Source organism: Amia ocellicauda, chromosome 4 (assembly GCF_036373705.1).
Source record: "Amia ocellicauda isolate fAmiCal2 chromosome 4, fAmiCal2.hap1, whole genome shotgun sequence".
NCBI lineage: Eukaryota > Metazoa > Chordata > Actinopteri > Amiiformes > Amiidae > Amia > Amia ocellicauda.
Genome location: NC_089853.1, coordinates 14,017,588 through 14,032,713, shown reverse-complemented (window position 1 = coordinate 14,032,713; position 15,126 = coordinate 14,017,588). Strand labels below are relative to the sequence as shown.

Here is a 15,126-nt window from a genome sequence, read left to right as displayed (position 1 = left end):
TTTGAATTGTATTTATGTTAAAAGGAGAAATATGCTAGGATATCTTGCTTTTTCAATTTAATTTGAAATGGAGATGTGGATCAAACTGGCAACACCCATGAGTTAAATAACCAGTTTTACCAGGAGAATGGTAGGCTAATGCACCTTCAAAACAAAAGCTGTTTACAGTTTGAGATCTTTATAATAGAGAGGTCCTAAATTATTATTTTGTAATATTAAAAAAAAAAAAAAAACTTTTGTTACAGTACCTGGTACAATATATAAACTCATTTTATATCCATATGCATTAGTTTATATACATATATAAAACAAACACTAGATTACCAAAACTAATGTGACAGGCTTGCACTCTACAGTCTCAAATCAAGTCAATGTGTGTGTGCATTATGCCCACCAGTACGCATTTTAATATTTCAGACAATAGAGTAATGCCAGAATTGATGAAATATTATGGCGAGAACCCTTGTGTGTACGAACACCTTACTGCAACGTTACAAACATGGGAATGTAACAAAATATTTCAAAGAGAAGAGTGTTGAAAAACATGAAATTGCCTGTTCAGAATCCTGACCTCAATCTCATAAAACATGAATTGGAAATGTGAATAATTAAGAGGACTGCAGAGACCAACTTCTCTTGTTACACTGAAACTGTGCTCTAGAAATTACACCGTTTTCCTCTGAGCATCCATCTACAGGATGGCAAGTCATTAAGGTGAAGGTAGGGCCTGTAGAAAAGCAGACTTGTCCCAATTCTTTTGGTAATGAAGTGTATATGGTATACATGTTCCATCAGTTTGTCTCCAAGATATCTAACTCAGACAATTAGGACAAGCTTGGCGCAACTTCAATTGTGTTGATCCGGAGTACTGTTTGTGGCTGCACAATAACTACAAGGAAGAAAAAGAAGAATTTTAGTAGAAAATATTGGTGCTAATTCACTCAAAGAATCAAAACATAGCACAAAAGGTTCAATATTAAAAAAAGCTATAAGCAAAAAAATGTAAAAAGATACTGTACATTACAACATCTCCTTTGCACAAGGACAATTGTTTGACCACAGCATTTGAATTTGATCAAATTGCACATTATAAATATATTTATAAATATAAATATATTTACAGATTTTGATAATAATAATACACTATCATTATTCTTTTTTACAAGGATTAAATATTCCCTGATGCCACCCACAAGTTATAATTTGTAATCGCAAACAGTGATTAAAAGGAATTACATCTCATTTGTCTTGAATAGGGGAGATTGTAAGGGAATTTCACTGAAGTACTCAAAACCCTCACATGTACTGAAAGTCAACCCCAAAGGACTGCTTCAAGATCAATAATTAAATGAGGTCATTAAATGAGGCCACAACTAGAAATTAAGAGCAGATGCAATCATGATTGAAAACAGAATGCAACTCTCTAACCAAAGAGTCGTGAGCATTTGTAACAAACTAACCAGTTAAAGCCTCCTTACAAGGATCATTTAAGAAACAGCTGGACATTATTTTGGGAGTGATTAGCTCCTAACAACCAAGGAAGCTTTCCAAATGGAGTCCTATATACATTAACAATCTAAATAAAGATGAAATAAATCCAGATAAAATAATATAGGAGAATAGGTAAAGAAAGGTTTCTTATAATTATCTATAGATACCATCCACAAACTATCATACATACACACACTGGCTATAGGAAGTATTCACCACCCTTGGACGTTTATATTATTACATATGTAAAATTATGATGCATTATTCCAACTGTTTTAAACCAAGCTGTAAACAAAACAACTGAGCAATTAATGTTTTAATTAAAATACATTTTAAATACTTGCAGCACTTAACATGACATAACATGCCTAAGGTTAAATCCAATCCTTTTTCACTCTTCAATTAAAGGCAAACATTTATAAAAATGTCCTAACGAAGAGTAAAATCATAATATAAAACAGAACAACTGGACTTCTGTTTATTCTAATTGTAGATGAGGGTTTAACAGGCCACATATAATGAGGGAATATATTAATCAGCAGTAAATTGGAATAAGGCGTACATTAAACACAGCATTAACAGGATCAAATGACAGTATTAAACTGTAGAGATGCACCATTTTCAGCCTTTACTACCTATGAATGAAAAACTGCTTGATTCTAGAGAGTACAGTATAATCAGAGTGTGTTACTCAGGGAATTGTTGCTATTTCCGTTTCCATGAGGAATTAATGTTCTTGTTTATTTCAAATTAAAATAAACAAGCTAACCTTTTGTACATAGGAAAACATAGAGTTAATCAGTTAAATCAGAGTTGCATAAACCAACCTTCATTAACCTCCATAATCCTCTCTCTTATTTATTCTCTTATACCTTAATTATTCATAATAAAAATCAGAATAAAGTTTAACCATACATTTGTACTAATGAATGAAAAAAAAAATATATATATATATTTTTCTTCCTAAAGGCACAGACTAGACTTTACATTTTTTGTTTGTGTTTATAGGTTTAAAGTGGTCTTTATTGTGAATATTGTGTACGTATGAGAATGAGTGTAAAACCAGCAAGTGCTAACATTTTAATGAATGTTTACGGTGATTACTCACACCAGCTCCACAGGAACGTTTTATGTTACAATATAATAAAACTGCAGTTACATATAAGAGATGGAGTGCTTGATGCTTTAATCATGATTTGGTTATCATGACAGTTCAGAGAGGACATTCATGTGTTTCACAGTTTAGTTTCAAATAAACTTACTTTTTTTTCTCTGATATCTGTGCCTTTTCCAAAACCTCATGTGTACTTTAGGCCAGGATTCTGTCTTCTCAATAACAGTGGCTTCTACTCGCACCAAATCCCGGCTACATTTAAAGGAAATTTAAGAATATATAAAGAAAACTGACATGTTCAGTATGTTCTACAGCACAATAATGGTTGTCAGACTGATTCTTCAACATAATATTTACAAAAATGTGTTTACAAATTAAGCAATTTCATTATTTACTTGAATCCTCCACCTTTTACTTCTGTAACCGATTTTTGCAATATTACAACAATACATCCTTTAGCTTTCTCTCGATCTGGTAAGTGTTTTATATTACATTTATGATGATACTTGTGTAGCAATATGTGGTAAAATACTTGAAAAGCCCGCTCCAGGTACATATAACAGTCACTCGGACTAGCCTTTTCGACTCACATATCATGGTTTTATTACCACACAATAAAACCTTTGTTTGAATGTGGGTCAGGTAAATTCAGCCCATATCAATACTTGCAATATTCTGCAGGTCTTGTATTTCATTATATTATATGATTTTGCTGGCATGATATTAGATAAGAGTCAATAGCCAGAGGCTGAAAGTTTACTGAAAGTGTTATGTGTGAGAACTTGGACGGAGGCAAGGTTATAAGCATTATTATTATTACAGACATTGTTCTAATTTTAGGAAAGTGCATTTCATAATCACAATTCTAATTCTTTGATATTAATATTTGGGGTTACTGAATGTATGAGACAACAGAGGTTGCTGCCATCATTTAACAGATTTTCTAGTTACAATAACTACCACAATAATTTAACCGATAATGTGTAAGGGTTGTATTTGAATTGAAAGAAGCTAAATATGTAATCTAAGCAGTGAGAATACAATGCAGAATTTTCGGTTTTATACAATTTTATTTTTTCCCCACACACATTAAATGATTAGTTATGTTGGAACTACATACCCTAGAATTGGCCTTCCTATTAGAGTGAAATCTTCTCCACCAACCAGCATTACCTAGAACATACAAATAGACAGATACACCATTTATCCATTGAGACAACATACTACCATCCCCAAGATAAACAGCTGATGACCGTTCCCAGTAAACAATTTCTTCATATTAAAAAAAAAAAAAAAAAAAAAAGATCCTAAACTGTAACATGAAAACATTCTTACTGCTTCTAAATTTCACTAACAAAAGAGTGAAAACAAGTAATAAAAAGGTAATGGTAAATTACAAGCATGTTGTAGTTAATTTCGGAAGGGGTTGTCAGCATGTATGAACACTAGACACGGCAGTTCTCAGTTTTATTACCACATTACAGCAAAATGTTTATTTTTATTTTTTTCCAGGGAGAAACAGTAAACTGGATATATATTCATAAACCATTGATTGATTGTTCCTTGCTCCTTCTGTACAGCTTAGTTTGTATCCGTTTATATAACATGGGTAAATGCCCAACAACATATAGGAAAGGACAGCTTGCAGGTTACCTTTTCCATTCTGATTCGCTCCCCACATTCAGCATCTATATGGTTCTCAATGAGTATCAGGTCTTCATTTGTTACTTTCCACTGACGACTGGCAAAGTGTACAACTGCAAATAGTCTGCCATACTCCCCTGTTGCAAGATGGCCGTTTACCTTCTGTACAACCGCTGGATAGAAACAGAAAAATTAGTCATTTCCTATACTTCATGCAATAATAATAAAAAAATAAAAACATATACTCAAAATACAATTAGACAAAAAAGGTCTGAAAGTCTGAAGGTGTAAAGAAGAGCCTTCTCTTCACAATGACAATTGTTACTTTTAACAAAATGACCTGTTTTTTATTCACACCCTCAATAATCAAGGGAGATGTTTACAGGGAGAAGCGTATAGCAGTCCAATACTGTAAAACATTGTAAATATTAGAAACGCTTTGATGTGAAGTCACCTACAATGCTTCCCACTTAAAATGAGGACTGGTTGCTCTGAAGAATACAGAGAAGTCTTTTAAAAATGTGTCATACAGGTCAGACAGAAAAATTGTTTGTTTTTGTTTGTTGACACAAAGCTTCACAATTACAAAACTGCAACACCATTCTGTAAATCAATTTTCAGATTGCTGAAAAGGGAACACAGACAATAACTTTCCCCATCACTTAACTGAACTTGCCAAATGGAGCTTTGCAGCCATTTTAATATTTGTATTATACAAGCAATATCTGTCTACTCACTTTGTTTTGGGTAGATAGTTCTTTTTTTTTTTTCATCCTCCCAACACAGTGTAGGCTTTAGTGTTAAGATTCTGAATATGAAGTTGGGACACTTAAATGGGAGCATACTTGTCAGTGTTTCAATGATACCAAATACAAAACATTTGCTTTTGTAGAGTGATATCAGATTGTACTTGTACTTAGACTGTTTTTGAGTGCACCATTTCAGGTCTACCCTGTAATCTCTCAAATGTTGTGAATAATTCTGATAAAAGTCTGGTAGGGGCACTTGGCAGCTGTGCTTTCAATTCTATAGATCAAGAAATTGGTTTATAGTATTAAATGTTCACACGAGTTGCTGACAATAAATTGTTGTGCCTGTAGGTTTTTGATGTACTTTACAAAGATTTACACTTCAATAAATTCAAGGTACCTCACAATGATATTTTCAAGATGGTAGTTTATAGACCATCTATTTGTGCAGCAGGGCGTTTCCTCTAATTACTGCAAAAATACATACAATTTGTTCTGCAAATACATGGCACCCAGTTATAATGAATAGGATGTCATAATGTTTAGTTTTTTTTTTTAGACTGAAATATACACTAACATAGTTGCACATATCTGACTACTTGGGGAGTCTGTAAAAACGTCCTTTTGGCTTGTGATAGTGATAGTTTGTCATGTTGCACGTTTTGTGTGCTCACCGTTAAGGACAGTTGTATCATAAGACTGTAACCCTCGAATTAGGACTATATGCAAATTATATGTAGTGAATTTTTTTCTTAAAATACAAAAAATATAAACAAAATTTTAAGTTTAATTGGTTTAACATCATATTCTGTCAAATAACAAAATTAATTCAAATCACTTCAGAAACAACATAAGAAGGGAATACTCCTAAGTAAAACTTCCAAACAATTGGGACATATTTTCTGAAGCACGAAATGTCTTTACTTTTAGAAATATACCGTTACTCAAACCATGGGAAATAAGTACATACTCATACATCTTGGTTTTGAACCAAAGTACTGGCTGGGGAGATACAAAGGAGGTTACATCTTGTTTCCCCATTCAGCTTAGTAATTCACCTAAAAAGGCTATGCTGCAGAAGGTTATGACCTTCAGAAAAAATATTAGACCAATTACAAATGAAAAAGCATTTCTATGTTATTATACACATTTGAGTTGCCCTACATTTTTTTAAGTATTAATATTATTCTAAGGACTAATGCAAAACCAGTACGTTTTTTTTTTTCCCAAGATACTATTTTAACTATCTTTTTCTCAGAGGATGAATGGCTGAAAAACAAAGCAGAGTCTGTTTTTGTTTTGTCATGAGTTTAATTGAGCTTCAGAAAGATATTGGAGTTCTTCTGTTTATATTGTGGATTTTCCACTGATGGTGCTTGACTGATTGAATTTTAATGTGAACTAATACAGTCTAAAGTTTAGACTGTAGGGCAGAATATCTAACGTGCCTCTTAATGCGTGTATACGTTTTGTGTGTTTTGTCATTTTTTTATGTACATTTTAATCGTAGTATCTTTCATTTCTGTATTTTAAATTCACAGTAATGCATTCATAGACATACTCCTGTACATAAATAGTTCACTTTTTTCCCCACCATCCTGAAATGGTTCAACAGCTTGGTTATAGCTTGAAACATATTAAAAAGGCTCTAGGACATAAGAACATTAGGAACAGGTGGATTGTAACATTTCATGACCACCTGATGGTATATGTTAATAACATTACTTTTGGAATTCAGTGTAAACTTTCTGCACTTCAAAGGTTTGCCGTTATTTATTTATTATTATTTTAATACATGACAGAGAACACAACTATAAATAAAACATTTAATGTCAACCTTATTGCTTCACATGTGCATCAGATAAATTATCAAAATGTTTATTTTATGTAATTATAAAGGAAAGAATAACTTATTCGGTGTGATCATCCTATGGTGCATCATACATTCATATTAAGGCTCTTGCTTACATTTTGCATTTGTTTAAGATGAAGACTTTAGTAGCTAATACACTGAGAATAATTAGTACTACAATATTTTGTCATTAATTGTGTTAAAGCATCAGCAACTATTGAAAATGTAGAGTCAAAAAAGTTTCTAAAAGGGAACAGTAAAATATCAACATTATGTGTTGGCATTCAAGATGAAAAATACTGTGAAAATGTTTTCTAGACCCTAAAACCCTACAATTAAAATGCAAATAAGCCTTACCCTGATGTTGCCTCAACCTTTCCTCAGGGTTAGGGATGGACAGTTCTGGCCAGGGTGGTCTAGATAAAGAGGTCTCCGGGACATAGCTGTCAAGAAACAAACAGGTTAGGAAGCACTACTCTATGTACACTAGGATTTGTTCACAAAAGGGAAAGTCTTTCATAAAGAACATTCAGGTTTTCCATCAAATACATTTTGACATAAAATAAAATATTAGTATTAACTTAAAAACTAGATGTCTGCTAAAATTGAGGAGGTGGAAGCTTAAAGCACAAATCGTGTTACAATTCATGCATTTAGAATGAACCTTGAATCCGAGAAGCGTTTTTTTTTTTTTTTTTTTTAACATAGTAAATACATATATTTCACCAAATTATTAAAAGCCCGGGCCAAACAAGATAAAACGGCATAATGACTGAGCAGAAAACTGTTTCAGTCATTGATCATACATCCATTAACCTAGATAACAAATTAATACAAAGAACACATTTTATCACTCTAGCACAGAAAAGCCAGGAAAGGCATATAAATGATGCTGCAGCAAGCTATTTAATATTGGTAATGTGATTGCAGTAAATGTTGCATTAAATCTAAATTATTTTCCCCACAAAAACATCCCTTTAATATTGAATATGTAGATCTGTAATCTGGGGAATGTCATCATAAAAAAATCTAGCTTTTACTTTAATTTACTGTACTTCCAAGGTGCATCAAGGGGTATGTTAAAAAATGTGGGTGGGTGTGGGGTAACAAAACAAAAACAATCTGCAATGTAAATTAGTGATTATATTACCTTTTAGGCAGCTTGATAGTTTGAGAACTCTGTTGACATGCAAAGACAGGAAATAAAGAACCTTGAGAGGAATAATAAAAAAAAAAAAAATCAGAAACATTAACTCCACTTTATAAATTTGCAATTCAGACTTCAGCAAGTTTAGGTCCATGTATAAACAACAGGTAGATATATTTGTTGATGAGCACCAAGCCAATAAGTAATCATGGACATACATTTCTAAATAGCATTGTTTTATTATTATTACAAGGACTAATGCATCCAAGGTATTGGAGGGGAGAAAAAAAAAAAAAGACCAATTGTGCACGTTAAACAACTGGCTTCTGCATATCTGTGTTCCATTTGAGCTGGGGTCTCCAACCTTGGCTCTGGAGGGTCCTAGTCCAACAGGGTTTAAAAGTCAATCTTACATTTTCTAGGCTATTTATGATTTTGAAACATTTGCGTTTTCAGAATGTGTCAACCCAGTTATCATTTAGAACAAACATCCCTCAGCCTTCAAGGTCTAGAATTCCCATATACAAACAAAGTAACATTTATTTTAGGGTGACATAAAAATAACTGAACTGGCGTTCTCCTGCACTGGACTCAATGGACACTGCTCAGCTGACTCTGTACCTCTGCTAATACATAGGTTGGCTTTTTTGTGTTCTGCTGAACCTATATTTAATTACAAAAGGTTGTTTGGGAAACAATGTAGTTCAAAACCACACTATAAAAGATAATTATATTTTGAAGGCCTTTAAACAGCTGCATCGACACTAATTGTCAATACGATTCTCTGACATTGAAATGAGGTGTTATTCAGGGCAGATGTCTGACTGCTTGCAGCAAGATTGAGTCTTGTAAATTATAATAATAAAAAAACCTCCTATAAACTTGCAAACATTTATCTATTTCAAGAACATTTAAAATTAGTTTGGATTAGTATCAGTATAGCCTAGATTTTATTATAAAATATTTAATTCCAATATTTTTTTTCTCAATTAAAAAACAATCCATACACTTTAGACAACTCGGTTGGATTCAAAACTGTACCTCTCCATTACTGCACTAGGAGCGAACAAGCTAATTTTTGGTGAAACATAAGGTAGCTTCATGGTTTTTTTTTTTTTTTACATTCTTAAAGGTATATGATAATCCTTTTATCTGATCAATGAACTAGAGAAATTGAGAAGTAAGCCTATACACTGATCCAACTCTTTTGCAAAATGATTTTAAAAGTTCAGCCAGTAAACACCAAATTAATCATGGAACAAATATTTAAAAGGCAAGGATAGAATTGTTTGGGTTATTTAAAGGACTAAAATATTTTAAGCAAACACAGATGAAGGTTCTTCAGGTTGGTTTTTAATGTGAAACCAAAACAAGTTTTGAATTGTAAGCAGGTTATGCAAGATATAATCTTACATATCTCTTTACTTGGCCTAAATCCTGCAAAACAGTAGAGGGCACTGCCAAGAAATGTAATATCATCAGAAAAACATATGCTGTATGTAAATGTGTTTAATAATAATGTTGCAGTGGTATAACTGCATAGGTTCAATTCCAAACAATTCACCAGACCTCAGGCAATTGTTTTGATGATAGATAAATAGATAGATATACACTTCATCACCTCATTGATGGAAGAGGCCAAAGGTGGCTGACACAAATTGTGAAAAAGCAACAGACGGGATACTATTAGTCAACTGACAGTCCAGTACAACATTTGTGCTGAAAGACCCATACAAAAATGCACAACTTTTTGTACCCTGACACAAATGGGGCATGGCTGCAAAATACCTAACAGAGTTCCACTTTTTTTTGCAAAACATAAGCAACAGTGGGCTAAGGAACAAATACACTGGACACTGGAGGATTGGAAAAACATTGCCTGGTCTGATGAATCCTGGTTCCTGCTGTGTCACACTGATGGACTAGAGTATGGAGAAAATCACATGAGTACATGCATCCATCAGCCAAGTGTCAACATTGCAGACTGGTGCTGGTGGTATGAAAATGTAAAAATGGCAATGGGCTGAGTACATTGCAAGAAGAGCAGATCAAAGATGGAGAAAGAAAACTATTGAATGGATAACAAAAGATTTAAAAAGACCTAGGAGATGACAACATAGAAGATGGGCAGATGAAATCATAAACTTTGCAAATGTGGCATAGAAAAGAGAAGCTGTAGATTGAAGCAAGTGGAAACATTTTGGGTAGGGCTTCACCCAATAGTGGACACACACACATGCACGCACACAGAGACGCATAACATATGAAAACATTTCAGCCTTTATCACCATGTTGCCAACTGATTGCTGTAATTTACAAATTGAATTAGGAAAGAAATATATAATTAAAACTAAAAATTAAATTTAATTAGATTAGATACTTAAATAACTGGGGAATAAATACTGAAGAACTCAGTCTGGATGCATAGATGATACAATGTATTTATTTAACATGCCAGACCTGGAAGGGGCCCAACATGGAAGCACTCTACCTCAGCAGAGACTTATTGAACAGCAGAAGTGGACAGCCTTATATACATTGCAGGGCATGTGGGTCTGTCACTGGGGGTTTGCCAGAGTGTTATCTTGAGGTCAGATTTCTGACCCTTGTAATGTTCATGGTAGTCTTCCTCGGAAGAGGTGTGGGATCCAAAGAACAGATGTCTTCTTTTGATATACTAGGAAAGGTCCGATCCCATGGTTGTCATTTAACAACTGTCAATCGCTCACTAACAAAAACAGTTCCTGCCTATCTGGAGAAAAGATTAAGTCCACAAACAGACTTTTAACAAACAGCTGTGGGCCCTCTCTCTCTCTCCACAGTTTGATCCTTTCCATTATTGACAGGAATGTCTAGAGGGTATGCCCTGAACAACTTGCAAAATGGTTGTTGCTACCATAATACATTTACTTTGCTTGGTTTGCATATTATTATTGTTAATATAAAACATAATACAGTTTATATAAAACATCAATAATGTCTCTTCAAATACATTAGTAGGTTTCAGGACAGATACTCAACATGTATAATTGTAGATTAAAATCTGTGTTTTTATCTTGAAATCTTGTTGTGCATTGACTCCTTTATGTCATTGATAAATCAAAGCCCCCACTGTTTTTGAATATCACTTGGAATATATCTTGCTATTTCAAGAGACTGAAGTAGGAATTTAAGCTGACAGACCAATGGATTAAACTCAGGAAGAGATCTCAAAATAGTCAAATAGCTTGGGAAGCTAAGGCCCCTAATGCGAGAGTAATTGTGATGTGAACGAATTGTTAGATTGGGGGGCAGGAACAAAATGCATGTGGGTAATTGTCTGATCTGTGTGTGCTCAAAGCATTGACAGCTTTCTTCTTAAATAATTTCCAATGTTGTGGATACTGTGATTTCTCATTAATTTACCTAAATGCTTAATACCAATTTAAACCTCTTATGATAGCAAAAATTGTCAATTGAGTTCAGCTGCATGTGTGCTTTATATTGTATTGTGTGGCAAAAAGTTAAATACCAAATACATTTAAAATCTTGATTAAGTTACACACTGAAAAGGGAGAAGTTGAACAACAGGTATTTATGAAACATGAAGAGGCTCGTTTGTGTTTATTTTATTATTTTTTATAAGTAGGTGTTTTTGCATTAACCACTCAAGCATCAAAATTATTTTGTTTTTCCTTTTATCTGATCGTTTTCAAATATGTTTTAAAACAAGCAACAAAATAGTGAAACATTCTTGGCATAAGGCTAACAGCATTGTTATCAACTAGTACATTTCCACACTTCATCTTAATAAAGACAACAGACTATCAATGAGCAAAAAGCTATGAACCACATATTCTGGGTATATTATTTAAGCTTATATTTAATAAGGTTTAAAGGTGAACTTAAACAGTTAATGCAGAATTATGTTTTCACAAATAAGTATTACAAGTTGCTGTTAGTGATGCCAAGTAAAATTGAATTCATAGATATAGTAATAAACATTACAGCTGATGCACTCTCATCATTCACTTCCATACCTATGCCAATAACTTGATAGACAACAACAGTAAGAAATGAACTCTGCAGCCGTTTGTGTTTTTGATAGGAAAACAAACATTAGCCTTGAGTTTTTGGTGTGGTTTCTTTTTTGAATCAGGCCAAGTATTTCTTTCAGCTATTCATCTTCTTCTGTATCTGTTTATGTGTTCTGTACTACACTAAGTAAAACACCGATTGTTCTTGCATTTTTCACCACTGCGGTTAATCACTGATGGTAAAAAGAGCAGATCTCATTTCTTCATTATAAAACAACCACGAAATTCAGTGGATGTTTGTACTAGTAAACTTTATCACACACCACAATAGTACTTATCTGGTCAATGATTATTAACTGCACACAATTAAACAGACATTGAAGATTTAATTAATCTTAACTGTACAGCAAATATCTTCTCGTCAAGTATCCCAGACTAATATGATCTCATTCAAACAAAAGCAAAGTACATCAATATGACCTCATGAACGAAAGTATCTCACAACATTGGCCTCAGTTCGTACACTTCATACGAATACGTTGTACTCATAAATAATAACATGCTCTGATAACTCTCATTCTGATATAATAAAAACATGCCTGCGGTCAGTCGAGATGCACTTTGCCATGTGTGACATTGAAAGTTGTGCAGCCGTACCTCTGCCCTTCTGCACGAAGTAATCGTGTAGGCCTACAGATATTTTCTTCTCTTCCTACAGCGAAATATCTGTAAACTGTTATCGGTTGTCCAATTGATTACTTACCTGTCCGTGGGTTAAACAACGAAGGGAAATTGTGTCCGCTCAATCTAAAGCATGCTCGCAAAGCTTGTCCACTACTCTTCCCCACAGACAGCGCCATCTTTACTTACAACTTGCAGCTCAAAACACCGGAAACACTTCATTATAACTGTGTGCACCACCAATGTCTTCCGTCAACGTCAATAAATGCATTAAACAATTTAAAAATAATTAGAATTAGGAAATGGAAGAAAATGGTTAAACAAAATATTATGAAGAGTTAAATTACTATATTTCTTTATTTGAACTTTTGTAACTGTAGATTGACCTACCGGAACTTTGATAATTCTGCTTTGTTTTATACGTAGTATTAGTCGGTAGTACCAGCTCTCATGATGTTTCCGGTGATTTCCAAGCGTTTAAATATGAAACGGGATAATCTTTACAACTGTGGTCGTGTATAAAGAATAAACAAACCATTTAAATGTGTATTAACGTGAGAACCGTTTAAGGTAGTACAGCTGTTTATATTGAATTATGTTCTGTGGTTTTGATATTGTTGTCGTCTTTCATATCTCGTTAGTATAGCTATATTCATCATTCATAACGATATCATTAAATCATGTTTAACCTATGCATCCGTGTCGATAGGTATCTGTTACTTACAATGTAACGTCTTCGTATTAGTAGTAGTATGTCGTATTAATATTATTGTATAATTTTCTTCTTATCTTGTTCAAAAAACATTATGTTAAACTGTAGTAGTGTTCTCGAATAAATGGCCATTTATTTAATTTTACACTGGTACCATGTTTTTAAAATACCATTTAAAATTATTCTGTAATGCATTTATTTACTTTTAATTAATTAATTTAAGGAAACATGTATGCCAGGTATGTATTTTGCTCATATTGTTACAGGGGGTAAAACAAAACAAAAACTTGTACTGAAATTCCCCACCTACTTTGTACCCACAATATCTCCTTATATTTCCCCTATATTTACACTCAATTTAAGAAATACTTACGGAATTTATTAATGTTAAACTGAAATGACGTTTTTAACATTTTCTGTAGTTTTCCTATACATTTTTCATAAATCGTATTTGTTCGTATTCGTATTTGTTTCAGGACATTTTGAACCATGGCTGTGGAGAGTTTTGTGACCAAGACATTGGAGTTGCTGCAAGTGGAAAGAGAAGAAGAGATTGAAGAAACAAGGTAATAAAGGTGCAATGTATGTATTCTGTGAAAAACAACGAATGAGAATGGATAAGAGATTAATGACGTAACATGCTGCTGAATTAAGTTAAAAACATCAAAAGTGAATGATCCTCTTTTTAAAACGCATTTAAAATGCAGCCCCTTCCTACAGGGCTTGTGTTGTGAAGTCAAAATTTAAAAAATGATGATGTGAAAATAAAAGGCATTGTAAAGTAAACAAATTAAATACTGTAGCATTTGGTGCTGTCAATCACTGCATTTGACAACATCTTGTCAATTTCTCTTTATACATGTTATGTTTTTTGTTCCTTGTTTTACAGATATATAAAATATATAAAAATATAACGCTATTTTGGTAATTTATTTAAACTGAATAAAGGCTTTGAAAACTAATTTATAATGTGTTTCAAATGATAGGTGTATCTTGTAAGGTGGAAGAAATATAATCCTTATTCATATAATCAGAGTGCATTTATAACATTTTTTGGGATACTCTAACAATGGTATCATCAAAACTGACAGTTGTTAGACATAAAAAGGAGACCAAGGGCAACAGTACCCATGGACTAATAATGCACACTAGATGACAGATAAGTGTGACCACTGTTTGTGTACAAGACCTGTTCATTTGCAAGCTTCTTATGCATTAAAGTTTTTTTTTATTATTATTATTTTTTTTTATAAAGACATTATATACAACCACATGTTTTTTCTTCCTTACATTGTCACATCATTAATATAGGTTTTCAGATCTTTGCCAAAGGCCTTATTTAGTGTAAATATTTGGCAGATTTAATCTAGCCTAATGTCTGCGTAATATAATGTGTGTATGTGTTTGTGTTTATGTGTGAATATTGGTGAATAAAAACCACAAAGCTTAATTTTTAAATTGTTATATTATTATTTGTAGTTATTAAAATGGTTAGTTCCTAGTGAATTAATGTATTTTAAGCAGTTATAGCCTATATAGGAGACCTTCATATTAATATATTATTGATATTTGCAATTTAGTGTCATTATAGCAGAACTATAATAAGTTATTCTGAACAGGGAAGCATCTGAATGAATATATAATCTAAGTAACTTTATTTGTGTACAAATATGTTTGTTACATGTGTGGATAAGAATTATTAATACCTTTATACATCTAT

At 32.9% G+C, this 15,126-nt stretch overlaps 2 protein-coding genes across 3 annotated transcripts in view; one reads left to right on the top strand and one right to left on the bottom strand.

The window, feature by feature from the left end:
* Positions 1 to 42: 42 nt before the first annotated feature.
* On the bottom strand, positions 43 to 12,908 carry mrpl21 (mitochondrial ribosomal protein L21). Its single transcript, XM_066701039.1, has 7 exons — positions 12,777 to 12,908; positions 8,001 to 8,061; positions 7,208 to 7,293; positions 4,259 to 4,422; positions 3,726 to 3,778; positions 2,754 to 2,857; positions 43 to 889 (listed from the first exon to the last, which is right to left on the bottom strand). The coding sequence occupies exons 1-7, from the start codon at positions 12,871 to 12,873 to the stop codon at positions 825 to 827; spliced, it is 630 nt and encodes a 209-aa protein (XP_066557136.1). The 5' UTR covers positions 12,874 to 12,908; the 3' UTR covers positions 43 to 824.
* A 214-nt stretch (positions 12,909 to 13,122) lies between these two features.
* Positions 13,123 to 15,126, top strand: part of ighmbp2 (immunoglobulin mu DNA binding protein 2) — a 37,281-nt gene continuing 35,277 nt past the window's right edge. Inside the window, exons 1-3 of one of the 2 annotated variants that reach the window (XM_066701036.1) lie at positions 13,125 to 13,264; positions 13,630 to 13,645; positions 13,883 to 13,972. In XM_066701036.1, coding sequence (XP_066557133.1) covers positions 13,896 to 13,972 — 77 coding nt within the window. In that variant the 5' untranslated portion in view covers positions 13,125 to 13,264; positions 13,630 to 13,645; positions 13,883 to 13,895. Of the gene's footprint in view, positions 13,265 to 13,629; positions 13,646 to 13,882; positions 13,973 to 15,126 lie in introns of both variants that reach the window. The other variant, XM_066701034.1, reaches the window with a different exon arrangement.

Excerpts from the sequence above, each read along its gene's own strand:
- mrpl21 (XM_066701039.1), bottom strand. The coding sequence starts at position 12,873 with ATGGCGCTGTCTGTGGGGAAGAGTAGTGGACAAGCTTTGCGAGCATGC. Across the intron at positions 8,062-12,776 it reads GTTGTTTAACCCACGGACAG|GTTCTTTATTTCCTGTCTTT; the intron begins GTAAGTAATCAA and ends ATTCCTCTCAAG. Across the intron at positions 7,294-8,000 it reads ACTATCAAGCTGCCTAAAAG|CTATGTCCCGGAGACCTCTT; the intron begins GTAATATAATCA and ends GTTTCTTGACAG.